This window comes from Grus americana, chromosome 20, assembly GCF_028858705.1.
Source record: "Grus americana isolate bGruAme1 chromosome 20, bGruAme1.mat, whole genome shotgun sequence".
NCBI classification, from domain to species: domain Eukaryota; kingdom Metazoa; phylum Chordata; class Aves; order Gruiformes; family Gruidae; genus Grus; species Grus americana.
Genome location: NC_072871.1, coordinates 5,664,096 through 5,691,557, shown reverse-complemented (window position 1 = coordinate 5,691,557; position 27,462 = coordinate 5,664,096). Strand labels below are relative to the sequence as shown.

At 62.8% G+C, this 27,462-nt stretch overlaps 4 protein-coding genes across 6 annotated transcripts in view; 2 read left to right on the top strand and 2 right to left on the bottom strand.

The window, feature by feature from the left end:
• Positions 1-9,333, bottom strand: part of SH2D3C (SH2 domain containing 3C) — a 34,675-nt gene extending 25,342 nt beyond the window's left edge. The window contains exon 1 of the mRNA XM_054848269.1: positions 9,225-9,333. The gene's annotated coding sequence lies outside the window, so the exon portion shown is untranslated. The remainder of the gene's footprint in view (positions 1-9,224) is intronic.
• On the top strand, positions 418-7,871 carry CDK9 (cyclin dependent kinase 9). Its single transcript, XM_054848277.1, has 7 exons — positions 418-656; positions 1,181-1,262; positions 2,081-2,171; positions 4,103-4,269; positions 4,466-4,637; positions 4,714-4,862; positions 6,029-7,871. The coding sequence occupies exons 1-7, from the start codon at positions 565-567 to the stop codon at positions 6,392-6,394; spliced, it is 1,119 nt and encodes a 372-aa protein (XP_054704252.1). The 5' UTR covers positions 418-564; the 3' UTR covers positions 6,395-7,871.
• On the top strand, positions 7,610-13,789 carry FPGS (folylpolyglutamate synthase). 3 transcript variants are annotated; one of them, XM_054848276.1, is made up of 15 exons: positions 7,610-7,731; positions 9,902-10,030; positions 10,136-10,189; positions 10,307-10,371; positions 10,450-10,564; positions 10,665-10,742; positions 11,030-11,091; positions 11,192-11,294; positions 11,383-11,460; positions 11,532-11,679; positions 11,759-11,857; positions 12,026-12,176; positions 12,280-12,355; positions 12,694-12,760; positions 12,858-13,789. In XM_054848276.1, the coding sequence occupies exons 1-15, from the start codon at positions 7,711-7,713 to the stop codon at positions 13,283-13,285; spliced, it is 1,674 nt and encodes a 557-aa protein (XP_054704251.1). In that variant the 5' UTR covers positions 7,610-7,710; the 3' UTR covers positions 13,286-13,789. The 3 variants fall into 3 exon arrangements, with proteins under 3 accessions (XP_054704251.1, XP_054704250.1, XP_054704249.1); XM_054848275.1 differs by lacking the exon at positions 7,610-7,731 and adding an exon at positions 8,515-8,656; XM_054848274.1 differs by lacking the exon at positions 7,610-7,731 and having other exon boundaries at positions 9,484-10,030.
• ENG (endoglin) lies at positions 13,642-25,592 on the bottom strand. The gene is made up of 15 exons (XM_054848273.1): positions 25,212-25,592; positions 20,929-21,086; positions 18,682-18,816; positions 17,920-18,082; positions 17,538-17,694; positions 17,185-17,317; positions 16,778-16,952; positions 16,554-16,696; positions 16,276-16,413; positions 15,822-15,866; positions 15,585-15,695; positions 15,220-15,465; positions 14,940-15,003; positions 14,754-14,855; positions 13,642-14,277 (listed from the first exon to the last, which is right to left on the bottom strand). The coding sequence occupies exons 1-15, from the start codon at positions 25,267-25,269 to the stop codon at positions 14,159-14,161; spliced, it is 1,947 nt and encodes a 648-aa protein (XP_054704248.1). The 5' UTR covers positions 25,270-25,592; the 3' UTR covers positions 13,642-14,158.
• Positions 25,593-27,462: the final 1,870 nt, after the last annotated feature.

Sequence of the window (27,462 nt, the reverse complement as noted above, 5' to 3'; positions counted from 1 at the left end):
GCAGTGCCAGGGGGATGGTGTCCCCAGCTGGGCACACCTCTGCCAGCAGAGCAGGGACGTGGGGTCCCGCTGGGACCAGGACCTGGTGTCCTCCTGCCCTGGCCATGGGGTCCCCTCGCCACAGCCCCCGGGTGCAGGTGCAGCGCAGAGCCAGGGAGCAGAAATGCTTTTAAATCCCTCATGGGTTTAGGCATGCAGGGGACATGGTGACATGCTTTAGGGCCACCAGCACCAGTGCCCTGGGCTCTGTGGAGGGATGCGGGTGACAGCAGGGGGCACGGGGCTGCTTCCTTGAGGGTGCTTGGGCATGGGCACGGACACGGGCACACTCTGGGGTGGCACACGGCGGGGCGAGGGGCCAGCCACGGCAGCAGAGGGGTGCTGGCGGCAGCGGCAGGCACAGCCCAGCCGAGCATCCCGGAGAGTGACAGGCGGTGACAACATGGCCGCCGCCGGCGGACTACAAGTCCCAGGAGGCCTCGCGGGGCGGTGCGCGAGAGCGGAAAGGGTGGGGCACGTAGCGGAAGGGACGTGAGCGTCCCTGTAGCAACGGCTGCGGGCGGCATGGCGAAGCAGTACGACATGGTGGAGTGTCCCTTCTGTGACGAGGTCTCCAAGTACGAGAAGCTCGCCAAGATCGGGCAGGGCACCTTCGGGTAAGTGTCTCGCCGGCCCCGGCTCACCCCGCGCCCGGCCCCGGCCCTCCCCGGCCCTCCCCGGCCTACCTCGCCCTCGGGCCTGCAGCCCGGGCCTGTCCCACTCAGCCCCGCGGCCCGCCCGCCCCAGGCCCGGGTGCCCCTTGCTTGGGTGGCCGTTCCCCAGTCACCCCTCTGGCCGCTGGGAACCAGCCTGGCTCCCGAGTCCTGTTTTTCTCACCCCGAGGCCCTGCTCTGGCTCAGACTCTGGCCGAGGCAAGTTACCCTGGAGACAGTCAGGGTGGGGACCTGCAACTTTGCCCAAAACGTGCAACTGGCTGTGGGAGCTGTGGGCTCTGGGCTGGCTCAGCCAGTCCTGAGGGTCTTTGGCCCAAAGAGGATGTAGCTGGGCTGGTTAGTGGCTCAGCACAGAGCTGGCTGTGTGGCACACTAGTGTGTCTAGTTTGGTTGTGTCCCTGGTCAGCAGTATCTGGCTCCTTCCCTTCTTCCTTGTGCTGCTCATGGATTTCTTTCTGTTTTTACAGGGAAGTTTTCAAAGCCAAACATCGTCAGACAGGCAAGAAAGTAGCACTGAAGAAAGTGTTGATGGAAAATGAGAAAGAGGGGGTAAGTGTAGGAGCATGGCTAGGCTGTGTTTGGGAAGGCCTGGATTGCGGTTTTCATAGGTGAAAGCTAATCTTTGGGATGGCAGAGATGCGTTTTCACTCAGTCCTTTAACAGTATTTACTGCTATAATGTGCCTGAACCTGTAAGAGTGCGGCTTTTTTCCTCTCTGCTGATACTGTGATAATGTTGGGTCTTGTGGTTGCCCAGCTGAGGTGTACGGCCTGTTATCACCTTCTCAGCTGCAAAGGCACATGGCAGCTGTGTGGTGCTGTAGCTGTGTGGTGACTTGGCTGTGCAGGACGGCTGCTGGGAGGTGATGCTGCCCTCACGTTCCTCCTCCTGTGTAAAACCTCATCACCCCCAGTGCAGGGCTCCATGCTGGCTGTTGTTCATGGAGGATCTGGGTAATGTGTGAAAGGCACGTGCTCAGGGGTGTGCAGAGACGCGCTGAGGAGAGAGTAACAGTGTAAGCAGTGCAGGCAGCAGCCGGGGAGGCTACTCTGCAGCTCAAGCCGGGCTGTACCATGTTCTGTTACAAACATGCAAGGTGAGGATAGGAGGGAGGGGTGTATGTGTGCCCATCTTGGCACCACCCAAATACCTCTGTCTCATGACAGAATCTCTCTCAGCAATGGTGGCCTGATGGTGAATACATTTTGGCAATCCCAGTGTTGGTGTTCTCTTTAAAGCTCTGATTGTCCTTCAGTGACTTGTCATGGTGCTGCTCAAGCAGGTCCCCTGCCAAGCTGCTCTGGCAGCCGACCAGGTGGCCTGGTCTCCTGTGCTCCTAAACCCCATTCTCTCTTTCTCCTTTCCAGTTCCCCATCACAGCCTTGCGAGAGATTAAAATCCTCCAGCTCCTCAAACATGAGAATGTGGTGAACCTCATTGAAATCTGCAGGACCAAAGGTAGCTTGCGGGGGTCTCTCTTGCATTGCCTGTCACTTTTCTTTCTGCCTTCCTTTGCTACTGAGCTGGCTGGTGTTTTGTGCTGGGAGTGGGGTCCTCTAGCTGAGCACGGGCCTTTGTTCCTGCCAGTGATGTGGGATGATGGTACACTTATCTTGGGAAGCAGTTTCTAAATGAGTTAGGACGTTACTGCAGCCTGGCTAGAAAAAGCTGTTGTCGGTCCTGCTAGGATATGCCTGTGCCAAGTTGGTGAATCCTGCCTGTGTTGGAAAACTCCTGTCTGAGAGGCTTTGAATAAACCACTGCCAGAGAGACTTTGAAGCAGAGGGTTCTCAGCCTGGAGCTGATCTCATGGCTGTGTACAGCCGGTTCCCTGTCAGGAGCCGTCCCTCTCAGTTGGCTTATGACAATTCACAGCAGCTCCAAGCTGATGACACAGCTACAGCTGGAGACTCGCTCGACGTCCCTTTCTGAGGGTGACAGTAACCGCTCGTGCTGTGAGGGCTGGGACTTCACACGGGGCAGTTCTGAGCCGCGCTTCCACCTCATGCAGCGTGCCTCTGCTGTGTGATTCGCATGCTCTGTGCACCTGGCCTGGCTCCATTTCCACTGAAACTGCTTAAAAACATTCGCTAGTTTTTATATATAATTCTCTTATATACATTTGTACTGGAAGAACAGTTCTGAAAATGACAGCTGATGTTAAAGCCTGCCATCCTCTAGTCAGTCATTTCAGTTAAATAAAAACAAAAGTAGCATGTATCTGGTGACGGTGTTTTTAAAAAAGTCCGGTCACTGAACTAATAGAAATCCCTGGCCTAGGATTGGGAACTTGAAGTTACTCCAGTACTCCACTGTGTGTAAATCGTTGTCTGAACAGGTATGAGTAGAAACACTGACAAGAAGTTAATTTTTAATTCATCATGTGATTAAACAAGTTGTGATGATTGCGTGTCTGGCATATCTAAGGTAAATATTTTTGTAGACATGTCAATTGTTTGGGGTTTGTTTGAATTCCGGTTTTCATCTGAATCCACCTTGATCTCAGTTTCCAGTAAAGCAAAAATGTTCCATTTACTGTTGTCAAATTTGAAACTTTTCTTCTTTTATGTTGGAAAGGTGCAGTCAGGGCCATATCGGTGTAAGGAACTGCAAACCTAGTCTAGCAGGCATCCTCCTGGCTGGCAGAGTGGTGTGTTTCCGTGGAGGCTGAGCTTAGCTGTCATTTTCCAGTTGGAGCTGTTGATCAGCAGGTTTTGCTGATTACAGCTGATAAAAATCTGCCTTTCTTTTTAATAATGTTTTGCATGTGTGCTCTAGGAACAAGATTGAAATCAATTGCTTCATTTGAGGTTTACTGTTGTTGATTTTAAATTGCAATTTAGAGTTGGAGTTTTAAACAATTTTGATCCAGATCAGTCCGTTTTCGTAGATACTGTTTGAGGTTGCAGTAAACCTCACTTTCTAGTGTTATATTAGAGAGATTTTCTCTGTTTCTGCATTTTTCCTGCGGCTGTCTTTGCGGGTGCCTCCTCTGTTACTGATGCAATCAGTGATAGCGCTCAGCTGGCAGCTAGCGGTATGTGTGCCTACTGGCAACAGCTTGCGGGGAGGAAACCCCACAGCCGTTAGGTGCACAGAATAACACAAAACGAATCTTTCAAAGATTTTCATGCCCTTTTCTCATCTGTCTGATGACATTCGCTACTCTGATCCTCATCCCTTGTTCTTCTGTTGCTAGTTGAGCTGTCTTAGTACCTGTTTATGAAGGATCTTGAGGCCTTGCAGGGTGTCTCTGGTTCTTTGTGTTCCTGTGCCGTAAGGTTTTGTCTAGCAAGCACTGTGTGAGCAGCAGGGTGGCTGGAGGTCAGGAGGAGCTGTGACAGGGTTAGGAGTCCCTCGCTGACAGTCCCTCCTTGCCTCTCCTGTAGCATCTCCATACAACCGCTGCAAGGGCAGTATCTACCTTGTGTTTGACTTCTGCGAGCATGACCTGGCTGGCCTTCTCAGCAATGCCCATGTCAAGTTCACACTCTCGGAGATCAAGAAAGTTATGCAGATGCTATTGAATGGACTTTACTACATCCACAGGAACAAGGTAATGGGCGGGATCCATGCTGTGCTCTGAGGTCACCCTGCTCTCCGTGGCCTTGCAAGGAGCGGGTGTCTTAGCACAGGCTGGAGGGAAATCCCTCTTTGTCCTCCACCTCCAGAGTCTGAGTGCCCTGCTGGCACCAGGCGCCCAAGGAGGGTCACCTTAATGGCTTAACCTTTCGATGTCTGTCCTTGTACAGATCTTGCATCGAGACATGAAGGCTGCGAATGTCTTGATAACGCGGGATGGAGTCCTGAAGCTTGCGGACTTTGGGCTGGCTCGAGCTTTCAGCCTGGCTAAGAACAGCCAGCCGAACCGCTACACCAACCGGGTGGTGACTCTGTGGTATCGGCCTCCAGAGCTGCTCCTAGGTAGGAGGGGATGGGCTCTCCCAGCTTCTCTGCCCTTCTCATTCCCCCAGGTGACTAACACGGCATCTCCCTTTAGGGGAGCGGGACTACGGTCCCCCCATTGACCTCTGGGGTGGAGGCTGCATCATGGCAGAGATGTGGACCCGCAGCCCCATCATGCAGGGGAACACAGAGCAGCACCAGCTCACCCTCATCAGCCAGCTCTGCGGATCCATCACGCCAGAGGTGAGGGCGAGAGCACGGGCAAGCTGTGGAGGGCTGTGAAGTGGTGGCGTGGGAAGGTGCTCCTGGGCCTCTTCCCTGCCCTGTGTGCTGGCTGCTGCATGCTCCTGTCACTGGAGTGTGCTTCCTGCAGTAGGGAGGCTGAGGAAGCTCCTGCAAATGCTATTTGTATCCTGGGAGCTGAGTGCACAGCAGGATGCTGTGCTTTCCTTGCTGCTCTGTGTATACTACAGCTGTCATGTTACTTGTGTTCAACCTCCTAAATATAAGAGGGAGGTCTAGCCTCCTAGACCTCCCTTTCGGAGGGGTGAGTCGTGTCTTTGTTTTTGAGCATGGAGAGGATGCTAGCTGCTCTGAGTGTGAAAGAACAGAACATTATGTGTAGGAATCTGTTCTAGGCTGTGTTTGGGGGTTGTCTCTCAGAGAAACACCCTCTGAATTTCTGCTTAACAAAGGGATTTTTGTTTTGTCTTGAGGGGTTTGTCTCAGGTGCTGTGCACTGATCATCTTGAAAAGCCTCTTTAATTCTGGCTGGTGATTTGTGGCATTAGCTTGGCCCTTTCTCAGCATCTTATCTAATGGCAGCTTGTCCTGCCCTCTTGTGGGGGATCGAGCTGAGGGATCTCTTGGCCTGGGCTGTAATCTAGTGGGGTGTGTTGTGCAGGCAGCTGCAGAGGCCTGATGCCTGTTACATACATTATCTGCCTACGCTGAAGGCGCTTTGTCTCTCCCAGATCAGGGTTGAGGTAAGCGCTGGTGATTGCAGTAGGCTTTGCTTTCTAAGGATAAAAGGTACCACATAACATCCAGGATGTTATTTAGCAATAAGTTTTATCATTTTACCTTTCTGGATGTTGTAGCTGGCCTGAGCCATGCTCTCTAGTATCTCTTTTGTGGGAGAACCAGAAATCTTGGACCATTCTGCGTGCCATTCCACACCAGGAGGGCTCTGTCCTGACTTGTCTGTGTGTCTCCCAGACTTTAGTGCACTCTTTAGTGCCTCCTTCATGCTGTGGGAACAAGGTCTGCCGGCTTGGAGCTTATAAAATAGTATTGTTCTCTCAGCAGACCTCGCCCTGGTTTGCCTGAGGGTGTTAGCATCAAAAATGGCTTGTCCTCTCCTGTCCATAACTATTTCTTCCCAACCCTCCCTTCCTGCCCCTTCCCAGGTTTGGCCGAACGTGGATAAATACGAGCTATACCAAAAGCTGGATCTCCCCAAGGGCCAGAAGCGCAAGGTGAAGGATCGCCTGAAAGCCTACGTTAAGGACCCCTACGCGCTAGACCTCATCGACAAGCTGCTGGTGCTGGATCCCGCTCAGCGGATCGACAGCGATGATGCACTGAACCACGACTTCTTCTGGTCAGACCCCATGCCCTCGGACCTCAAAAACATGCTGTCCACCCACAACCAGTCCATGTTCGAGTACCTGGCCCCACCACGCAGGAGGGGTGGGCACATGCCCCAGCAGCCGGCTAACCAGGGCAGGAACCCAGCCGCCACCAACCAGACTGAATTTGACAGGGTGTTTTGAGCGAGGGCTTCCCCAGCGGGGTCCTGGCTGGGCTACTCCACAGGTCGCATTGAGTGGGGCTGTCCCGGTGAGGTCTTTCTGTCTGGGAAAGGACTTTCTTCAAGGCGAAGTGCCTGCTGGCTTTAACCAAGCTCTGCTGCCTCCTCTCCTCGTGCAGCAGCTCGGCCACTGTGGAGCTGCGTGACTGGGGAGGTGATGCCTGCGAGCCCAGGGATGTTTCGCTGCAGCTTTGGCACAGAGCCTGTGTCCCCCCTGCAACACTCTGTATTGGTTACATTAATCTTGTGGATCGATCGTTATGGACCTGGTGATGGAGGAAGTGGCTCTGTCCGTGCTGGGGCTCTTGGCAAATGGTGCTGTGACTGGCAGGATTGGGAGTAGCTGCCCTGGACCAAACTGGGCCCTGCTGGGAGGTGTGTCGGTTCTCTCAATTGGTTGTAGCTCCTGCATGATGTATCCTTTGAACACTGAAGCGTTGATGTAGGACGAGGCAGGCGCTTCTGAGTAATGCGGAGGTGTCCTGGGGAAGGCAGAGTCACTCTAGGCAGCATGACTAACTCTCACTGGAGTTTGGGCTCTAGCCTGGAAAGGAGCTTACTGGGCAGACCAGAGGGGTGGCTGGCAGAGTTGCCTGCTTCATACAGCCGGGATTTACAGTGGGAATCACTGGTCTCTAACAGCACACAGCACCCATGCTTTCTTCATTGCAAACTGCAATTAGGAGTCCTGTTGGACGCACCCAGCCTGCTGCGTGCTTCCCCGTAGCGCCAGCTGTGGCAGGGGTTTGGATGGGGAAGGGAGTTGTGAGTGCTGGCCCCAGCCTGGGGTGAGACCTACTGCCCCGCTGCTGGCAGGGCTTTCATGTTGGGAATGCTGCGCTGGGACCAGGGTGACTAAACACTCACGTGTCCACTCCTCTGTCCTGGAGCTTTTTGCATGAGTCTAGAGCAAGACCGCTGCTTTCCCCAGATACAGCGACCAGCCCGATGCACTGTGATGGTGCGTGCACACCTTCTGCCAGAGTTTGGGACCGACTCGTACAGAGCAAGTGTTCCCTCACAGCCGGCTGCAGCGGAGCTGCTTGCTGAACACTTTGTCTTCCATGGCTGTCAGCTGCAGCTGGCCATCTTCTCAGTGAGCCCCGTGGATCCCAAGACTTTCAAACAAATAATGTGTACAACACGCACAGCTGATAACCTTTGGCATTTGATAGGTTGTCCGTTAACTAGACTAATGGCAAAAGCCACGTCGGTAGCATAAGGTCTCAGGGCAGGAAGCGGTGCTGAGCAGGGCCGTTCTCAGGACATAAAGTGAGGATGATAAAGGACGTGTACAAGGTAAATCTCTCTTGGTGCAGGGCTCTGAAATAGTGTCTGGTTGGGGGGGGGCTTGGTTTCTTTGGAAAAAATGAAGTTGGTTGTAAGCAATAAGCCAGTTGACTTCTGCCGGTGGTGAATAAACATGATCCTGTCCCAAAGGGCTGGTTTTAATCTTGTGTTGCTTTTTTTCCTGAACAGAGACAGCCCCTGTAGTGCTGTAAAACAGCCCCCCTGCCATCCCTCAGGACAGGTGCCCAGTTGTGGGTTCGGACATGGCACCTGCCCAGCCGGTGCTGCCCTCCTGGGGGGCTCTGCCCCTCCTGGGGGGCTCTGACCCCCCTGCGCTGTTAATGGGAGGGAGGGTCGCTGCAATTAGCGCTGCAGTGGATTAGTGCAGCAGCACCGGTAGCGTGAGCAGAGGAGGCTATTGGGGGCAGCCCGGCTGCTCTGCTGGCACCGGGTGAAAGGGGGGTTCCGAGGGGGGGCAGGGGGTCCTCGTGCCCCGATGTCGGGCTGCGGGGGCCGGGCCCACAGAGCTGGCGTGCTCAGGAGCCTCCAGCTGGGGTGGGCTCGGTGCTATGCCCGACCCCTCCTCCCCCTGGGTGGCGGCCGGGGGCTCCCCCTGCGCCTCGCCCGGAGGTGGTGGCTCCGCGGGGGGAGGAGGGTCCATGCCCGGCCGCCCCCCTCCCTCGCTGCCTCTCGCAAAGATGGCGCCCCCCTGCGACGTGGAGGAGCACTGTCCGTTTCAAAGATGGCGGCGCGGGGGGGGGGCGGGTCGGGGCAGCTCCGCCCCAGGCGGCGGCGCGGGCTTGCGGCGGCAGGCGCGTGGCGCGGCGGGATGGTGGCGCGGGGGCTGCGCGCTCTGCGCGGGGCGCTACGGGCTCCCGCCGCCGGGCGCCGGTTCAGCACGCGGCCAGCGCGCGCCCCCGCCATGGACTACCAGGTACCGGCGGGGGCGGCGCCGCGGGGAGCGGGACCTTGCACCGAGCGCTGCGGCGGGGGCCTGGGCCGTGCGGCGGGGCACCGGGAGGCTGCACGCAGCCGGGCTGCGTGCTGGGGCCCGGAGCACCCCACCGAGCCGGGCGCTGGAGGGCAGCGGCGGCCGGCGGTCCCTTGCCAAGCCGTAGGCCTGCGAGCCCCGGGGTGGGCGGGGGTCACATGGCCGGGACGGCCAGGCGGCTCCGGTACCGTGCACCTCCCCCCGCCTGCGGGGCTGCCCCTCTCCCGCAGCCCCGGGCCGCGCCAGCCGCTGCTCGCCGTCTCGCCTTTCTTCCCGCTGGGGACAGCCGGTGCCCGACCGTCACCCCGCAAACCTCCGTCCCTCGTGGCAGCACCGAGGTGACCACGGCCTGCAGCGGGAGCCGGTCCAGCAGCCACGGCGCATCACGGCCGGAGGCTGGGGCGTCCCGGGCCCGTGCGGCTGCGTGGCGTCATGGGGACGATGGCAGTCCCCGGGCTGAGGGACCCCTCCCCGGGGGACGGGCGCAGTCCTGCCCCTGCCCCACACTCACCGGAGCCAGAAGCACCACCGGTGCCCACGCCGCTGTCTGCTGGGACAGGGTCTGGCTGCTCAGGTGGGGTGTCCCCGCGGTGGGGACGTGGGCTTGTCCCGGGCCAGGTCCCCGTTGCAGCACACAGCAGTGCCAGGGCCAGGCCTGCATCCCCCCCGGCACGGGTTGGGGGGCTCGGCAGCACCGGTGATTTCTGGCAGCAGCCGTGGCCACGCAGCCAGGTTGTCCCCCGTGCGCTATGCAGGTGCAGCTCTTGCTTCGTTTGCACCTCTAATTAAACAGCAGCGGGGCGGGCATGCTGGTACTGGAGCGTGCGTGCTCGTGCCTGCGGCGGCCTTGTCCCGCTGGGGCAGGGGTGGGTGCCGGGTGCTGGGCTGCTCTGTGCCCGCCCCCCCCGTGAGGCCAAGGGGCACCCGGGGAGGGGCGGGCTCCCCCCGCTGATAAGTAGCCCATCCCTGCGACGGGCTCTGGCGCTGCCGGCACAACCCTGCAGTGCCATGGCAGAGATGCTGCCGGCGTGGGCGGCCGTGGGCACCGCTGAGGGAACCAAGTCCGATGGGGTGGATTGGGGTGCAGTGGGCACAGGGCAGGCTGGCCCCTGGGGCCGTGGCAGTGTGGGCAGCCCTGAGGCGACAGTGATGGGCACCATCCTGACCACCCCCTGGGGGTCTTTCCAGGATGCCATCCGGACCCTCAACACCCTGCAGACCAACGCCAGCTACCTGGAGCAGGTGAAGCGTGAGCGCGGCGACCCCCGGGCCCAGCTGGAAGCCATGCACGGCTTTTTGGAGAGGAGCGGACTGAAGGTGAGGGGGGGGTTCCCCATCCCCGCCTCCCCATCCCGGCAGCGGTGCCGCCATGCTCGGCACTGGCTGCCGCGGGGGTCTCACGGGGTGGTTGACCTCCGTCAGGTCGAGGACCTGGATCGACTGAACATCATCCACGTCACGGGGACGAAGGGCAAGGTGAGGCAGGCGGGCAGCGCCGCGGGGGCTTGGGGTGGCAAGGGGGGGCTGCTGGCGTCTCTGGCTCCGTTCGCCCCTGCCCTGGCATGGGGGGGTTTAATGCTGCTGTCTCCCCAGGGCTCGGCGTGCGCCTTCACCGAGTGCATACTCCGCAGCTATGGGCTGAAGACGGGCTTTTACAGGTGGGCAGGGGGCTGGCAGGGCTTAGGGGGGCCAGTGGCGCCATGCCTGACTGTGTCCCCCCTGCTCTGCCCCCCCAGCTCCCCTCACCTGGTGCAGGTGCGTGAGCGGATCCGCATCAATGGACAGCCCATCAGCAAGGAGCTCTTCAGCAAGTACTTCTGGCTGGTCTACAACCGCCTGGAGGAGACCAAGGTAGGGGCGGTGGGGCTTGTGGGGGGTGCTCCCTCCCTCGGGGACCCCCCCGGGGCTGTGTGCCCCCTTGCTGTCCCCTTACGCCCACTCTGCCCAGCAGGACCCAGCACGCACCAGCATGCCAGCATACTTCCGCTTCCTCACCATCATGGCCTTCCATGTCTTCCTGCAGGAGAAGGTAGGTGGTGGTGGCCTCCAGCTCGTGATGGGGATGTCAGGTTGGTGGGGACCTTGGGAGTGGACAGATGTGGAGTCCTGCCCCCACTTGGGGCAGAACTTACATCAGTCAGGCTGTCATGGCTGTAACCAGGGGATGCTGTGCCAGATGGATGGTCCCCCCACGGGTGGAGCATGTGCTCAGGCACAGGTTTGTTGGGGTGGTGGCATGGACCCAAGCCTGCCCTATCCATGGGAACACATGCTGCTGGTGGCCCAGTGATGGCTCCAATGTCCCCCTGTCCCCAGGTGGACCTTGCAGTGGTGGAGGTTGGCATCGGTGGCGCCTACGACTGCACTAACATCATCAGGTAGGAGCTGACAGGACTGAGCCTGTCCCCTCAGGACTGCTGGGACCAGGTGTCCCTGTGGCAGGGTGACAGCAGGGACACTGCCACGCTGCGTCCCCAGGGCGCCGGTGGTGTGTGGGGTCTCCTCCTTGGGCATTGACCACACCAGCATCCTGGGGGACACCATGGAGAAGATTGCCTGGCAGAAGGGGGGCATTTTTAAGGTAGGGAGACCTGCTTTTCCCACTGCTTGCAGTTTTGGGGTGTGCTCCTGAGCACCCCCGTGGCCCTGAGCACCCTTGTCCTTCGCAGCCTGGCGTGCCAGCTTTCACCGTGGTGCAGCCGGAGCGGCCACTGGAGGTGCTGAGGGACCGAGCCCAGGAGCGGGAGGTGAGTTGGGTCGTGGTGGGGGTGGATGGGGGGTACCTCATGGCGGGGGGCTCAGCCTCCTCTTCCCACAGTGTCCCCTGTACCTCTGCCCGGAGCTGGACGCCTTCGAGGGGGGCCACCGGGTGCTGGAGCTGGGGCTGGCAGGTGCCCACCAGCGCTCCAACGCCGCCCTGGCCTTGCAGCTGGCACGGACCTGGCTGCAGCGCCGTGGCTGCCGGGGTAAGGCGGGGGGATGGGGATGGGGGGGGTCAGACCCCGCCATGGCCCCCGTGTCTCAGCAGGGTGCCTGTCCCCCCAGGTCTCGGGGAGCTGAAGGACATGTCACCGGGCACTGAGCTGGTGGGGAGGTCGGTGCCACTGGCGCCCACCTTTCGACCCACCGATGCCATGATCCAAGGTGCAGTATGGTCGTTCCGGGACCCCCCCGCCATGTCTCAGGGCTCAGGGGTCTTGTGCTGGGACCCCCGCTGGAGGGCCCAGCTGCCCACCCCGTGTTTGATCCCCGCGGGGATCCCTGTGCCGGGGATGTGGGGGTCCCAGCCATGCCCTGTGCCCTCCCCCCCAGGCCTGCGAGACACAGAGTGGCTGGGCCGGACCCAGGTGCTGCCTCACGGCCCCGTGACGTGGTACCTGGACGGGGCCCACACCACCAGCAGCGTCCAGGCCTGTGTCCGCTGGTTCCGCCAGGCCGCCCTCAACCAGGACAAGCCCCACGAGTAAGGAGGGGACATGACGGGGGGGGGGAACACCCCCGGGGGTCGCGGTGGTGGTGCTGGGAGTCCCCACAGGGCATGGGCCACCCGCCCTTTCTCCCCACAGTGGCTCCGAGGTGCGTGTGCTGCTCTTCAATGCCACGGGGGACCGGGACACGGCGGCGCTGCTCAAGCTGCTGCTGGTGAGGTTTTGGGGGGAGCGTGGGGGGGGTTGCTGTGCCTGGACGCCTGGGTTCTCTGCTTGTGCTGGGACCTGCTTTGCTGTGGGTGCAGGGAGCCGCGAGGTGGAGCTGATGCCCTGTGCTGTCTGTCTGTCCACCCTGCTGTCCCTGCTTGTATCCCACCTCGGTGCACTTCCCCAAGTGTCTCGCAGCCCTGGGTGGAAGGGGGGACTCAGATCACCCCCTCCCTGGACCAAACCCCTGTAACCCCCCTGGTGTGGGACTGGTCGCTGTGGAAATCCCATGGGTGGGTCCCGAGGGCTCTCACAGTGCTGACAACCCCCCCCATCTCCCCACAGCCCTGCCACTTTGACTACGCTGTCTTCTGCCCCAACTTCACCGAGGTGTCGGTGGCCAACAATGCGGGTGAGTGCCGGGGAGCCGGGGTCTCCCCCGGCCCCCCTATTCCCAACCCCTCCCTGGCCCCCCCCCAATCCCTGACCCCCATTCCCATGCCTCCCAGACCAGCAAAACTTTAACGTGACGCTGGAGAATGCCCTGACCCGCTGCCTGGAGAACCAGCAGACGTGGACCCGGTTGCTGGAGGAGAAAGGGGGGCAGGACCCCTGGCTCCCGGCCCCCCTGCGGGCGGGGGGACTGCTGCAGCCGGCCCCCGCCCGAGGGACCCTGCTTCTGGTTCCCCCAGCCCCGCGACCCCTCAATTCCCCCGCCCTCGTCTTCCCCTGCCTGGCCCAGGCGCTGCGGTGGGTGGCACAGGGCCGGGACCCCCAGCTGGCAGCGCCCGCCGCCACGGGGGCTCATTTGCACCCCGCTGCCAGCAGCGGGGCTGTGCTGCTGCGGGAGGCCACTGCCATCCGCGTCCTCGTCACCGGCAGCCTGCACTTGGTTGGGGGTGTCCTCCGACTGCTCGACCCTGCGCTCTCCCAGTAACGGGGGGGGGATGACACAAGATGGGGCTTTGCACCTCATTTTACTTGAAGCGCCGGTTCTGCCCCCGATAATGCTCAGCGGTGGCCAAGGGTGGGACGCGGGACCCCAACCCCATCCCGGCTCGGCCCTTTTCACCCCAGTGCCTTTCGCCTGTGCCCCCCGGGACACTGGCCATGGGGGGATGCTCCCAGCCCCCAGCCTGCCTTGGTGAGACCGACTAGGGGGGCCCGTGAGCTCTGGGGGGGCTGCCCCAGGCTGTGTCGGGCTCCCAGCGCCCAGGGAGGGTGGGCGGTTTTGGGGGTGCAGTAGATGGGAGCCTCAAGCCGCGGTGAGGCTCGGCATCAGGGTGTGACTAATTTAACATAGAGAAGATTTTTATTATTATTAATAAGAGTTTGTAACTTGGACAGGGAGCTGGGGGGGGGCTGCCCATCGCCCTGTGGGAGGGCAGTAGCGCCTCGCACCCCCCCTTTTCCCCCCTCAATAAACCTCTTGCTGCTCCTAGTGGTGCCTGCTGTCTTCTTGGGGGGATGCGGGAAGGTGTGGGGGTCACCCCAAGTGCTGGGGCACAACCTGGGGGCACCCACTTTTGCCCCCCCCCCCCATTTGATGGGGAGCCTTGGGGGAGGGCTTTGGCAATAGCTGTTCTGTCCACCTCCCGGTGCACCCAGCAGCAGTGGACCCCAGGGGGGGTTGCAGGGTGCCCCCCCCCCCCGGCATGGGCTGCCCTCCGAGGGCCAAAGCATTCACTGAATGAGTAACGGAGGCCCCCTCCGGGCTCAGCCTAAGATTTGGGGCAAAAAAAACAGCTTAATGGAGCCAGGGTGGGTCCCCAAGTCTGGCAGCCGGGGGCTGGGTGTGCTGGGGGGGGGGTCAGGCCATGCTGCTGGTGGAGCAGGGGGTGCTCTGGGTGCTGCCAATACTGTGGTTGGTGCTGCTGCTCTCCGAGGCTGGTGCTGTGCTGGAAACCGGCTGCAGTTTGGAGATGGGACCTGGCTCACGCCACCCGCCGCGGGGCCGGGGGGAGAAACACCAAGGGGAAACCAGACTCAGGATGGCTGGCAGTGGCCATGGCGCGTCCCCACGGGACACCCCACCCCCCACCCCCATGCACAAACCCTCTGGGATTGCTCCCCGGCCGGCCCCTGAGCCCCCGGGATGGAGATGGGCACGGACCATGGTGGCACCAGGAGCAGGAGGGAGGGCAGGTGGCAGGGGGGACCCCAGGGCAGTAGGGGGGGATGGGACCATGGGGATCTGTGGCCCCCCTGAGCGAGGTAATTCCCCTGTAGCATTGCCAGGAGGGCCGTATGGAGGACAGTGACGCAGCAGCCTGGTCCCAGGCTCACCAGGGGACCTCAGCCCAGGGGGCTTTGGGCCAGGGGGGCACTTGGGCAACCCAGCAAGGGACATGTGTGTGGCCTCCCCCATCCCACTGTGGGGGTCCCCAGGGGCGGGGGATACTCACGGGTGTGCGAGTAGATGTACCAGAGCCCAGCGGTGAGGAGCGCCCCGATGAGGAAGGCGCCGAAGGTGATGCCCAGGACGGCAGCCAGCCCCAGCCCACGGTCTGTGGGAGGATGAGGCCATCAGCACTGCCATGCTGGGGGGCGTCCCTGTCCCACCCCAGCCCCCTCCCCTGCCCCACACTCACTGTTGGGCAGCCGCCAGCTGTCCTTCACCGTCACCTCCAGGACCTTCTCAAAGATGGTGTTGTTCTGCAGAGGCGGAGGTTGGAGTGAGAGGCGGGGGGAGACCCTGCACCCCGTCAGGGGGACAGGCTGGGAGCCCACAGGCTCTCTGGGGACTGGGGATGCTGCTCCCAGCCAGGCTCCGCCAGCCAGTGGTGTGGGACAACCCCCCAGGCTGCCACCACTGAAGGTGGGGACCAGCATGGTGGCATCACGGGGTGCGGGGGGGTTACTCACGCTGACCTGCAAGCCGGCCTTGCACTTGAGGGTGGCGGAGAGGGGGACGTGCCTGCCCTCGGGAACGGTGTAGGTGAAGCGGAAGCGCCAGACCTTCCTCCCGTGGCTGCTGGGGGGGCCCTCCAGCACAGCCACCCCCGCGCCGTGTGCCTCCCCGCCCTGCACCAGCAGCATCGGCTCCCGCCCCGGTACCGCCAGCCAGCACTCCTTCAGCTGCAGGTCGGACGGGTGGTCCTCCCACCGCATGGACGCCTGCCACGGGGGAAGAAGGGGACACCGTCAGGGCTGGTGGCCTAGGGCTGGCTGGACACACACCCCCACTCCCCCCCACTCCCCCCCCGCCAGCCCGGGCACCGAGCCGGTGGCGGTACCTGCACAAAGGCCTCCTTGTTGACCTCCAGCTCTGTCTGTGGCGCCTCAAAGGCAGCAGTGGGGAAGAGGCGCAGGAAGAGCTCCCGTGGGATCATGCACTGGAAGGCCACCTGCAAGCAGGGACGGTGCTGAGGCCACCTTTCCCCCTCACCGTGCCCAGCACCCAGCTGGCAGTGGCACCAGCACCCTTCTCCCATGCTCCCACCCCCGGGCCTGCTGGGAAACCTGGCTCTTACCCGCACACTCCGGAGTGCTGTGCCCTTGGCCAGGCTGAGGATGAGCTGCAAGAAGGTGGGGGAAAGGTTGGGTCTGTCAAGTGGTCCCCACTGCTGGGGTCTATTGTCCCCAGTGGGATGTTGGGGGGGGGGGGGGGTGATGGGATGGGATGGGGATGGGGATTGGGGGGGGGGGGGGGGGTGGTGTCACCATGGAATGGGATAACATGGGATGGGAGGGGATGGGGGTCCCATCCACACCACACACACCCCCCCCACACACACACACACACCCCCCCCCCATCTCCACCAGCACCCAGGTGCAGCAGCAGGGCTCAGCCCTGGGCTGCAGTGGGATGTTTCCCACCATGCAAAAGCAAGGAAGTCCCAGTGGAGAAGTCCCACCAGGCATCATTGAAGACCCCACGGGGCACCAGCAGGGCTGGGGACAGCACCCCGGCCACCCCTCCCTCACCTCATTGTTGGCGTGGCCCCTGCCCTCCAGTGAGGTGCCACAGTGGCTGAGGGGGGTTTTCAGCATGAAGTGCGTGGCATTTTTCTCTGCCTGGCAGCTGATGTCCCGCAGGGTGATGTTCACCACCTCCTTGATGGGCTGGGAGAAAAACACCCGGCGGTCACCCACCAACTGGGGACAGCCCCATGTCACCCACCCCGAGTGCCTGGAGCAGGATGTGACCCCTCTGGGTGATGCTGGTGGGCATTGGGACCCCCAGCCACCCCCACCTCCCTCACCTCCAGGTGGGACCTGGCAATGACGATCTCCATGGTTTCATCCGTGCACTTCCAGGGCTGAAGCATCAACAGCAGCGCACGGGACAGTAAGTCGGTGGTGGGGGCGGAGGGAGCGGGTGTCACAGGTGCTCTCCTGACCACTTCTGCGGGACAGGGAGATGGGGAGCTGAGCAGGGTTGGCGGGACCCCTCATCCCACCCAGCCCCAAGGTGCCGGGGCCTCACCATGCTCCTGGATCTCCAGGCTGATATGGGTGCTGGCTGGGATGACCGAGTAGGAGGCAATGACACTGCAGTTCTTCTCAAAGGCTTTGGCAATGAGGCCCTGCTCTGTGTCAGGCAGGAGCTCCCCGGGGATCAGCTGGGAGAACAGGGTCGTGATCTTGTAGTTCCCGGAGACCTATTGGGTGGAGGAGCGCGAGGGGGGCTGAGTGGGAACGGGGACAGCTGGGGGTGTTCAAGGCAGGGATGGCTTCTGGGTTCATCCCTGCGAGGAGGGCTCGCAGCAATGGAGCTGCCACCTCTCCGTGCCCGATGTTCCCAGGTGCCCTCCTGCCACCCCCACGCCACCAGCATCTCTTGGGCGTCTTGGCAGGGGACGGTGGGAGGACACACATCCTACTCAGCCCTACCAGGAACTGGATGTGGCAGTTGTCGACGGAGAGGGACCAGGTGAGATTGGCCCGGCTCTGCAGGATGAGGATCTGGTTGCTCCCGGCTCTCTTGGGACAGCTCAGGGACAGGTTCACCTCCGTGATGGGGGAGCTGTGAAACCATGGGATGCCACTTCAGCATCAGCCTCCTGCGTCAGTGGATCCCATAGCCCCCACTTTGGGATGGGGAGGACTCTGCCTATGAGACACCCCAACCCCTTTCCAAGCTTCTCCAAGTGTGACCCACCACCTGTCCCACCCCCTGTGTCACTGCCTGTCCCACCCCTCTGCCCCCCCCCCCCCGGGGTCCCACGGGCGGCACTGCCTGGTACCTGGGCTCAGGCTCCATGCGGATGATGTGGGCGGCCCTGGTGCTCTGGGTGTCCTCGCGTGAGCAGCCCTTCACCCCGTGGAAGATGACTCTGGTCTCAAGGTGCAGTGTGGCATTGAAGTGCTCCTGGGGGATGCAGTCCTGGGGGCTGCCGGTGTCTGTGGAGGAGGGGTGTGTGTGTGTGTGTGTGTGGGTGTCACCAAAGCCAAACCAGGCTCAGCAGGTGGGGAGATGTTCGAGGCCAGGGGCATTGCTCCCCATAGCATCTCCCCTGGGACCGTGCTTCTCCCCGGTGGATTGTCACTCTTTGGGAGCAGGGAGAGCATTGCTGCCCCCCCCGCCCCCCCCCCCCCCCCCCAGCACCAGCCCCCAGCCCCACACACCTTCTCCGAGGTGGAGCTGGACCCAGTGGGGGTCCCGCAGCTTGCTGTAGGATGTGATGCCCTGGTAGGTGCTCTGAGCCCAGGCCAGCAGCTGCTCCTCACTGGTGGCCGCAGGTGGCTCGGGGCCTGGTGCCAAAGTGGTCTCTGGGCTGAGGCGGGCATCCTGTGGGGCGAGCGGCAGCCTGAGCTGGGGTGGGGGGGCAAGGCACATCCCTCCCCGGCGTGGGCTGGTGTGGAGAAAATGCGGAAAGCCTTTCCCCCGGCATGGAGGATGCGGGTGTAAAGCTGAGCCAGGAGGGCATCCCTGGAGCCTTGCCTCCATCGTGGCTGGGAGTCACCCCTGATGAACGGGGTGTTTTGGGGCCACAGGCTGGGACCGGCATGGGCGGCCAGCGGCACGCGGAGAGCTCAGCCCACTTTATTATTAGCCACAAACAAAGCAGGAGGTTTATTTTGCTAACAAAGCACCCGGCCCCGGCTCAGCTCACTGGAGCCAAACCCCATCTCTGACCTTCCTCCCGCTGGCCGGAGGAAACGGGAGCTTTTTCCAGCCCTGTGCGTCATTCCCTGCCTGGCCAGCCCCACGCTCAGCACCGCCAGCAGCAGCCAGGCGCATCCCCTCCTCCCTGGGGCACCATCAGCATTGTCTCCAGGCATGGGGGTACTGGTCTCCCCCAGGAACCCCCCCCCAAATGTCTCCAGGGGTGGCCCCAGCCCTGCTGCCCCCCGGAGTTGCTTCTGGCATGGGGCTGCGGCACTCACAGTGCGGATGAGCAGGTCCGGGCACAGGGAGGTGATGGTGACTGAGCAGCGGGCGCACAGGAGGACGAGCACCGCTGACCGGGAGCAGCCACTGGCTCGCGGCGTGACGGACACCATCAGCGGGAAGGCAGAGTCCTGGTGGGGAGAAAGGGAGAGTGTCACCACCATGGCCACCGAGTCCCAATTGCTGTTACCTCCCTGGCTGCCCCCCCCAGCCACCCCACCTGCCTGCGGAGCCAGAGGCAGCAGGGAGAGCCCTCAGGCTGGCCCCAAACACGAGCCGTGCAGGACGCAGCCGTGGCTGGGTTTAGGGGGAGGCTGGGGGATCCAGAGACGCCATGTAGATGTGTACCCACACCAGGGGAGCAAACACCCCCCCCCCGGCTCCCCCGAGCAAGGGACCAGGGCATCACCACCTCAGGGACAGTGGCATCCCCACACTGGGTGCCAGGGCACCCCCATACTGGGGTCTAGGAACCCCCCCTTGGGGACTGGGGCATCTTTGCATCAGGGACTGGGTAATCTCTGCACTGGGCACCAGGGTGTCACCCCACTGCAGACTGGGGTGTCCCCACACCAGAGGCTGGCATGTCCCTGCACTGAGGACTGGAGCATCCCCACACTGGGGCCAGGACATCCCCACCCTGGGCACTGGAGCATCCCCTCTGTAGGTACCGGGGTGTCCCCAAAGGAAGACCAGAGCATCCCCACCCCGGGCATCAGGACATCCCCTCGTGGGTTTGCCAGCCTCATCCCAGCACCGTGCAGCCACTCCAGGCTCAGGACTGGCCACACTGGTGTGCAGGGATGCCAGGGGCACAGCGGTGGCATGCACCACTCCCTCTGACCGGCACTGCCTGGCGGCCTCCAGCTGGAAATCCGGATGGGGAAGCCGAAACACCAGGCGCTAAGTTTGGCAACTGCCGTCTGAATCACCGCTCGCAAAGTGCTGAGCCAGGTGGCGGGCAGGGAAAACCAGCCAGGGACCAGGGGGGTGGAGGCAGCCGCCAGCGCTGGGCACGGGGCCGGCAGGACGGGGTCGTGGGCATCCCGGCCTGGCGGTGGCCCCGTGGCGAGCGTGGGTGGCCGGGGACCCCGGGTGGCCCCGGACGTCGGGGAGGTGCTGGCGACTGTTTTTCCTGCCTCGTGTTTTGCAGTGCTCCATTGTTCAGCTGCGCGAGCGGCAGGAGCCTTGCCGCAGCCCTGCCGCCGCCTTTCAGGTTATTTTTTTTCTTTTTCTTTTTTTTTTTTTTTTTTTGCATCGTGGGGATCTGCTTATAGAAAGCGGCTTCCAGTAATTCTTCTATAAGTGGAGCCGCGTCTCTGCCCGGCTCCCCCTGCGCGCCACAGGGCTCGGTGCTGCAGCCGTGACATCAGTGCATGTCCCCCGCCGCCGCCAGTGACAACCCCAGGGCACCCCTGGCGCTTATTCACACGCTGGGATGCCAGGGCCAGGTCACACCAGGCTGGGGAAGAGGGGCCCTTGCAAAACCCACTTTCCCCAGCGGCTCCCAGCTTGGCTTCCGCCTCCCCCTGAAAAGCAGAACTGGGAGCACTGGGAGGCAGCGGGGGTGGGGAGAGCGTGGCGCCGGGTGGTGAGTTTGTCAGTGCTGGGTTCGCCGGCGCCCAGCTAGTGCAAGGGGAGCCAGGCCGTGCTGCAGAGCAACTGTGCAAACCCATGTGCTGGTGCAAACCCACCCACCCACCAGTGCCAACCAGTACCAGCACCAGCCAGGGATGCAGCCCCAGCCCTGCCGCTGCTCTGTGCCTGTCCTTGCCCAAAAGACACCCAGGGCACCCACAATACGGTTATCACCCCTCAGCAGGCCATGCCAACGCTGGTGGCCAAGTTTCCGCTCGCTTGGCTGCCTTCAAGCGACGTGCCTCCCTCTGTCCCTCCCCCTGTCCCTCCCTCCTTCCATCCCTCCCTCCCCGGTGTGGTCCCCATCGCGTGCCCGCGGCTCTGCCCTGCTCCTGAGCTGGGACCAGAACATCTCCCCGGGGACACCCTGCACAGGGCCAGCCCTGGAGGCATGGGCTGTTTGAGAAGGTGCATCTAAAGACTTTAAATCCTCGTTGTGGGAGGGGAAGCTTGGCGAAGGCACCATGGAAGGGGTTAATCCGGATCCTCTCGCTGCGCCTTAGAGGAAATGGCTTTGACAGCTTGACAGCGGGGACACCCTGCCCGGCAGGGACAGTGCTGGGGTGACGATGCTGGGGTGACATGCCAGGACCCCACTCACTCACCTTGGACCACTCGACGCTGAGGATGTGGACTTCATGGCTGTTGCCCACAGAGCCACTGCTGACGCAGCCCCGCGGCACCGTGCTGGTGGCGTAGGACAGGGTAATGGGTGGCTCCGCTGTCACCGGCTGCAGGTTGCAGCCCTCGGCTCTCCCGGGGTCTGGGTGGAAAACGAGAGACCATCAGTCCCCGCCATGCGGACGTGGGGTAACGCAGCACAGGGGAGGACATGATGTGGGAGGGGGCTGCATTTTAACACCAGCCCTGGTGCTGCCCCCGCACCCCTGGCGCAGCGTCACCACGGCCCCATCGCCGGCACAGCGCCCACAGGACTATCTGCTACGTGTTTGCTCGGGGCTCGTCTGCTGCTGCTGGCCCCCGCCGCAGTCACGTTAATGACCCTCAGATCCGTGCTGGAAAAATCCTCTGGCCCCGCTCGGCACTGCTGCGTGCCAAAACTCGCACCCAGCTGCCCTGAACGCTCGGGTGGTGGCGGAAGCCCCCCCACATCCCCCGTGCCGCAGGAAAAAGGGAAGCTCAGGTATGGAAATGGCTGTAAAGCTCATCCTCCACGGGTGCTGAGGCGTGAGCTTTGCCCCATCCCGAACTCCCCGTGTCGCGCACGAGCAAGTGGGGCTGGCGGGCGGCTGCCAAGGGAAATCCTGAGTGCAAACAGCCGTTTGAAGGCCTGATCCTGTAAATCCCCATTTGCCTCAGCCATTTCCTCCACCACAGGCAGCCCTGCTGCAGCCAGGCTGTTCTCGAGCTGGCCCCTGTGCTGGGAGGTGTCCTGGGGCCCTACCTGCACCCATGGGTGCCCCCTTGCAAGGGGCTGGGCAGGATGGAGACATGGTGTCCGGGGTGCTGTGTTTGCTTCAGAGGTGGCCATTGAGCTCTATCCCTTCTTGTTCGGTCCTTTCTCTGGTGGCTCCAGCACCGGGAGGTGCCTGGACCCCGCAGCAGGACCATCCAGCTGCCCCCATGGGGACCTGGGGCTGGGGAGCGCAACGCTCCGGGTGTCAGGGCTTTGGGATGCGGCAGCCAGCAAATGGCCACCCGTGCCATGTTGTGCTCATCACGGCGTCTGCAGCCTGCGTCTTGCCATCAGGGTGACATGGCCGTGGCGGCGGGGTCACAGAGCAGACCCCCCCCCAGGTGACGCGGCTGCGGGCCCACCTATTGTCCGGTGCTTCCTCCCCCCGGCGCGGTGGCCGCGCGGCCGGCAGCATCGGGAGGAAGATAAACAGCTGCTTATCTGGGCGCCGCAGGCTGCGTCCCTCTTCCCCTCCATTCGTGTCCCGACGGCACCGGGCAAGGCCACGCGGTCCTTGGCATCGCCGGGCAGAGGACGGGCAGCTCATCACACCTCTGGCAGCATCCCGTGGGAAGGTCAGGCAGGGTCAGGGGGCCGTGGCCAGGCTCAGCCGCCGGGCAGGGATGCCGGCAGAGGGGATGTGGGGCAGCGGTGCCAGGCGGGCACCGTCATTCCCTGGGGAAGCCAGCGGGCTCCAGCATTATGTCAGGATCAGATAAGGGGGCTCAGCTGGGCCGCCGGGGCGATCAGATAAGGCACTGTTATTTTTGTACTCCAGGAAAGGGAAAAAAAAGTAAAAAGGAAGAAAGAAAGAAAATCCACTTTATGTTTTTCCAGCCGCCCGCCCTCTCCCTCACTCCGGCGCAGCCAAGACCAGGGAGCAGGGACAGTCCCACTGCGACTCCCCGTCGGGTCAAGGACCAGGGGGACAATGCCTGGGGTTTGGGAGCAGATCAAAGGCCCTGGGCAGACAGCAACGCCCAGGGGTGCCAGGCCGGGGGTGCGGGGCTGGGGTGGCTCCGGCGGCGCAGGATGCCCCATGGGACGGGCAGCGCCACTCTGGCATCCCAGCATCCGGCTGCACCGCCTTGGCACTTGTGTAACGAGCTGGCCAGTCTTAGCCTGGGTCAGGAATGGGGATGGACCCAGTGCTGCAAACTCAGCGGAGACGTTGTCACCTCTCCCCTGAGCCACTGCTGGCTGTTGAGCCACGCAGAGGTGGCATTGAGGATCAGACGACGGGGCAGATGGGACCAGGCTTTGGGGCTCACACAGGCCACGTCACTCCTGCCCCTCTCTAAGTCAGCCAGGAGCCGAGCAGCCTCTCCGCAGGGACGGGAAGGGATGACCCACCGCTGTGCTCGCTCCATGGGGAGCAGCACCGGTCCCTGCTGGGGGGGAGCACAAAGTCCCCCTGTTCTGTAAGCCTGCTGTGCCTCATGGCACTGTACCCACCACAGGCACCCCCAGCCCCATGGGTCCCTGTGCGGGAGAGGCAGCAGCTGGACAGGACATGGCCTGTGTGGCACAGCTAGGCAGGACGGGGACCACATAACACAGCTACTCAGGATGGGGAGCATGTGGCATGGCTACATAGGATAGGGACGGTATGGCGCAGTCACATAGGATGAGGACCATATAGCACAGCTGCATAGGTTAGGAATGGTATGGCATAGATGATTAGGACATAGTCTGTATGGAAGAGGTACACAGGACAGGTACCATACGGGCACAGTCATATACGACAGGGACTGTATAGCTCAGTTACATAGGACAGGGACTGCATTGCAGTTACATAGGACAGGGACTGTATGGTTAAGCTACATAAGCTATGGACTGTACAGCACAGTTAGGACAAGGACTGTGTTAGCTACACAGGACAGGGACAGTATGGCATAGCTATGTAGGATGGGGACTGTATAGTGCAGCTAAATAGGACAGGGAACATATGGCACAGCTACTCAGGATGAGGACCATATGGCATAGCGACATAGGACTCAACCCATATAGCACAGCCATATTAGTGCAGAGACCGTATGGCATAGCCATATAGGATGGAGACTGTATGGGACAAATAAAAAAGACATGGACTGTACGGCACGGCTACATAGGACAGAGACAGCTTGGCACAGCTGTGTAGGATGGGGACCAGAAGGCACAGCTGCATGGTGTAGGGACTATACATCACAGATAAGGAGGACATGGCCTCTATGGCACATCTACGTAGGATGGGGACCACATGGCACAGCTATAGGATGGGGACTGCATTGCACAGCTACATAGGACACAGACCTTACTGTACATCTACGGAGGATGGGGACCACACGGCACAGCCATAGGACAGGGACTGTATGGCACAGCTACGGTAGACAAGGACTTTTTTGCACAGCTGCGTAGGATGGGGACTGTACGGCACAGCTATGGGGGACACGGCCCATATGGCACAGATACAGGGGACATGGACCTTATGGCACAGCTGTAGGATGGGGACCGTACTGCACAGCTACAGAGGACACAGAACTTACTGTACATCTATGTAGGACGGGGACCACGCAGCACAGCCATAGGACGGGGACCGTACAGCACAGCTATGGGGGACATGGCTCATACGGCACAGCCTCACCGGACAGGGACCGCCTGGCACAGCTACTGGGCAGCGACCAGGGGGTGACAGCAGGCAGGCAGCGGGCGCAGAGCCTGCCAGCGGGGACACCCCAGCAGCACCCACTGACGCTGGCCCCTGCGGTGGCCAGGACGGACTGACCCAGCTGGGACAGGCTGTGCTGCCGGGCTGTCACTGCCTTCCCAGTTCCCTTTCCCTCCGCCAGCGGGTTGTGTTCCTGGGTACCCCAGCTCCCTGCCCTCCGTCCTGCACGGGTGTCCCCACGCCCGTCCCCCCCTTAAAATGCCCCCTGTGGCTTCGCAGGGACCTTGGGGTGGGTTTAGTGCTTCCCTGCCCGACTGCTCCGGAGCCGGACAAGCCCCCAGCTCCGTCCCTATGACCGACATGGGGCTTTACGGGGCTTTTCCCATTCCCCCCCGAGGTCCCTGTCGACCCCACACCTCCCACGGTGCCGGGAGGCCACCGAAGCTGCCCCAGACCCCCCGGGTGCCGCTGCCTCGGCTGGGGCACAGCAACGGCGCCTTCGACACCTCCCGAGCCCCAGTGACGCAGCCTGGATTTCGGGGGTCCTGGGGAGCGGCGGGGCTGTGCTGCGTCTGTCCCCCCGGGGCTGGGGGAGTTTGTCCCTCCCCACCCCCGGGGCTGCCCCCCAAAAACCGTCTCTCCCGGGGGGTTCCCGGGGGTGACACTGCACAGCCGGGACCCCTTCGGCCGCTGCCCCGCTGTCCCCAGGCTGCTCCGGGATGGAGTCACCGGGGGGTCCCGCAACCGGTCCCGTCCCGGGGGTTCCGTCCAGGGGTCTCATCCCGGGGGTCCCCCCCCTCGGTGCCCCCCCTCGCCCCACTCACCCGGGTGGCCGAGCAGAGCCAGCAGCAGCGGCAGGAGCGGGGCGGCGCGGGGGCCCATGTCCGCCTGCGGCCGCTCCCCGGGAGCCAGCGCCGAGTGCCGGGCGGCGGCGGCGGCAGGAAACCGACTCCCTTCGGAGGAGGGTCCGCGGGCGGCGCGGCTCCGCGACGGGAGGAAATGCCGCTGGCGGCGCTGGGGCCGTGCCGGCGGCGGAGGGGGGGGGGAGCGGCGGGAGCTGCCCGCAACGGGGAGGGAAGAAGAGGGACACCCCCCCCACCCCGGCAGAAGGCGTGCCTCAGTTTCCCCACAGCGCGGGGCGGAGCATCACCTCCAGAAGGGTGCGCTGGAAGCGCCCTGAGCACCGAGGGGATCCAGCACCCGCGGTGGGTGTCCCTAGGGACCCTACTGGGCTGACACTGGTGAGTGGAGGGGTGGGACACGGGACTTTGAAAGTGGCCGGGTGGGGTGTGCCCCCCGAAAATCCACCCGGGTGCACTGCTGCAGCACAGCCTGACCCACACAGTGAGGAGGGGCTGTGCACAGCAATGGGGACGGGGGCTGCCCCACAGCACCCCGACACTCAGCCCACATTGCCCCCAGCCAGCACCCCAGTAGGGTCACCATGTCCCAGGCCCATGACTACCCCATGGCCCTGGATGCTCACTCTGGCACCATGGGGCAGATGGAGGGTCCCACGGCACAGCTGCCTGCCCTGCCTGTACCCTTGGCCAGGCCACAGCCAGGGACTGCCTGGATCTCCCCACCTGGCCGGTGGGTTTGGGGTTGGCAGGTCCCCCGGGACACGCCTGCCTGGGCGAGGGGATGACAGCAAAGCACCGCTGAGGTGGGAGCCATGGGGTGGCTCGGGACACCCAGGGGACCACTCCTGCACCCCTGCCCCATTCCTCCCGCAAGTGCCAGCGGCTGCTGCCCAAGGTGAGAGCCCCCGCACAGCTGACGGGGGGGCTGGGAGCCCCATGCTGGGGATGGGCGCAGGCCCCCGGGGGTGGTCTCCATGCTGAGCCATGGCCACGGGCAGGGGGACGGCATGGGGACCTGCCAGGGAAGCCAGCAAGGCCTGGCCCCACCAGCCAGGATGTCGCTGGAGATGTCCCTGACCCTGGGGTGAGCAGCAGACATCTCCCATGACAGAGCACTGCCATCTCCTGGGGAGCGCGGGGACGGGTGCTCGCCTGGGCATGGGGACGGGGACCAGGACCAAGCACAGGCACCCCTGCCCTCCCACACCCCTCTCCCCACGGTGTCATCGCAGGGCGATGAGCAAGAGGCCCTCAGCGCTGGGCCCTGGGATGGCAGTGGCTGCAGGGTGACAGATGAGAGGGTGGCTGTGACTGGGGGGTGGCTGCGTGTGTAGCCCCCTGCTCCCCGTTCAGCCCCAGCACAGAATCTTCTCCCCACCCCATCGTAGCTTACAGGGTGGCCTTGGGCTTTCCAGCTGGAGGAAAAGCATCTAAAAATCCATCACCAAGCACCCAGGGGCCATGCTGGGGAGGAGGGCAGGGCGTCCAGTCCCACTAGGCACGCCGGTGTTCCTCCTTCCCAGCCTCACCCCCCTGCTCAGCACCTGGGGAAACTGAGGCACGCTCACAGCACACCCAAAGAGGGCTGGAGGCACAGGGGAGACGGGTCCCCTTGCTCCCTGTTGCACAGCTTTAAGCTGTAGCATCCCAAACCACCTGTCCCTCCTGTCCTCACCGGCACGAGGCGGGCAGGCGCCCGCCGGCCCCAGCCCTGATTCAGCTGTGCTGGCAGCGCCCCAGCCCCGGCCGGATGGCCGCATCCTTCCCGCCCGGCCGCCTGGCTGCCTCCCCACTGCGCCCCGGGCTCTGCTGGTGGCTCCTTTGCCCCCCAGGCACAGGGCTGACGTCGGAGCCTGGCAGGTTTGGGTTTTCTTCTTGGGGATTTTTGTTTTTTCCCCGCTCGCTTCCTTCCTCTGCTCTGGCCCCATGGCCTCGGCTGCCCCTGGCGCTGCCGCCCTCCCCGGCCCCCCCAGCCCTTTGGCTCTGTGCCCGGCTCCCAGCAGCCCAAAAGCGAGTGGTTGGGGGCCCTGCGGGGGGTCACAGTTCTGCTGCCTCCCACCCTCCCTGTGGCTGGGTAAACCCCGGCCCCAAGCCCTGCCGCAGCCCCTCTGCTGCGGCGTTGTGCCTGGGCAGCTCAGTGGGTGCTGGGGAGCCCCCAAATCCCTGTCCCCAGTACCAACATCCCCAACTGCCTGTCTGCTGGGGCCTGCAG

Coding starts and splice junctions, on each gene's coding strand:
- ENG (XM_054848273.1), bottom strand. CDS start 25,269: ATGGGCCCCCGCGCCGCCCCGCTCCTGCCGCTGCTGCTGGCTCTGCTC. Junction 18,817..20,928: donor TCAGCGTCGAGTGGTCCAAG/GTGAGTGAGTGG, acceptor TCTCCCCACCAG/GACTCTGCCTTCCCGCTGAT. Junction 14,856..14,939: donor CAGCTGGCGGCTGCCCAACA/GTGAGTGTGGGG, acceptor ATCCTCCCACAG/ACCGTGGGCTGGGGCTGGCT.
- FPGS (XM_054848274.1), top strand. CDS start 9,722: ATGGCAGAGATGCTGCCGGCGTGGGCGGCCGTGGGCACCGCTGAGGGA. Junction 11,858..12,025: donor CACCGATGCCATGATCCAAG/GTGCAGTATGGT, acceptor CCTCCCCCCCAG/GCCTGCGAGACACAGAGTGG. Junction 12,177..12,279: donor AACCAGGACAAGCCCCACGA/GTAAGGAGGGGA, acceptor TTCTCCCCACAG/TGGCTCCGAGGTGCGTGTGC.
- CDK9 (XM_054848277.1), top strand. CDS start 565: ATGGCGAAGCAGTACGACATGGTGGAGTGTCCCTTCTGTGACGAGGTC. Junction 1,263..2,080: donor TGGAAAATGAGAAAGAGGGG/GTAAGTGTAGGA, acceptor TCTCCTTTCCAG/TTCCCCATCACAGCCTTGCG. Junction 4,863..6,028: donor GCGGATCCATCACGCCAGAG/GTGAGGGCGAGA, acceptor GCCCCTTCCCAG/GTTTGGCCGAACGTGGATAA.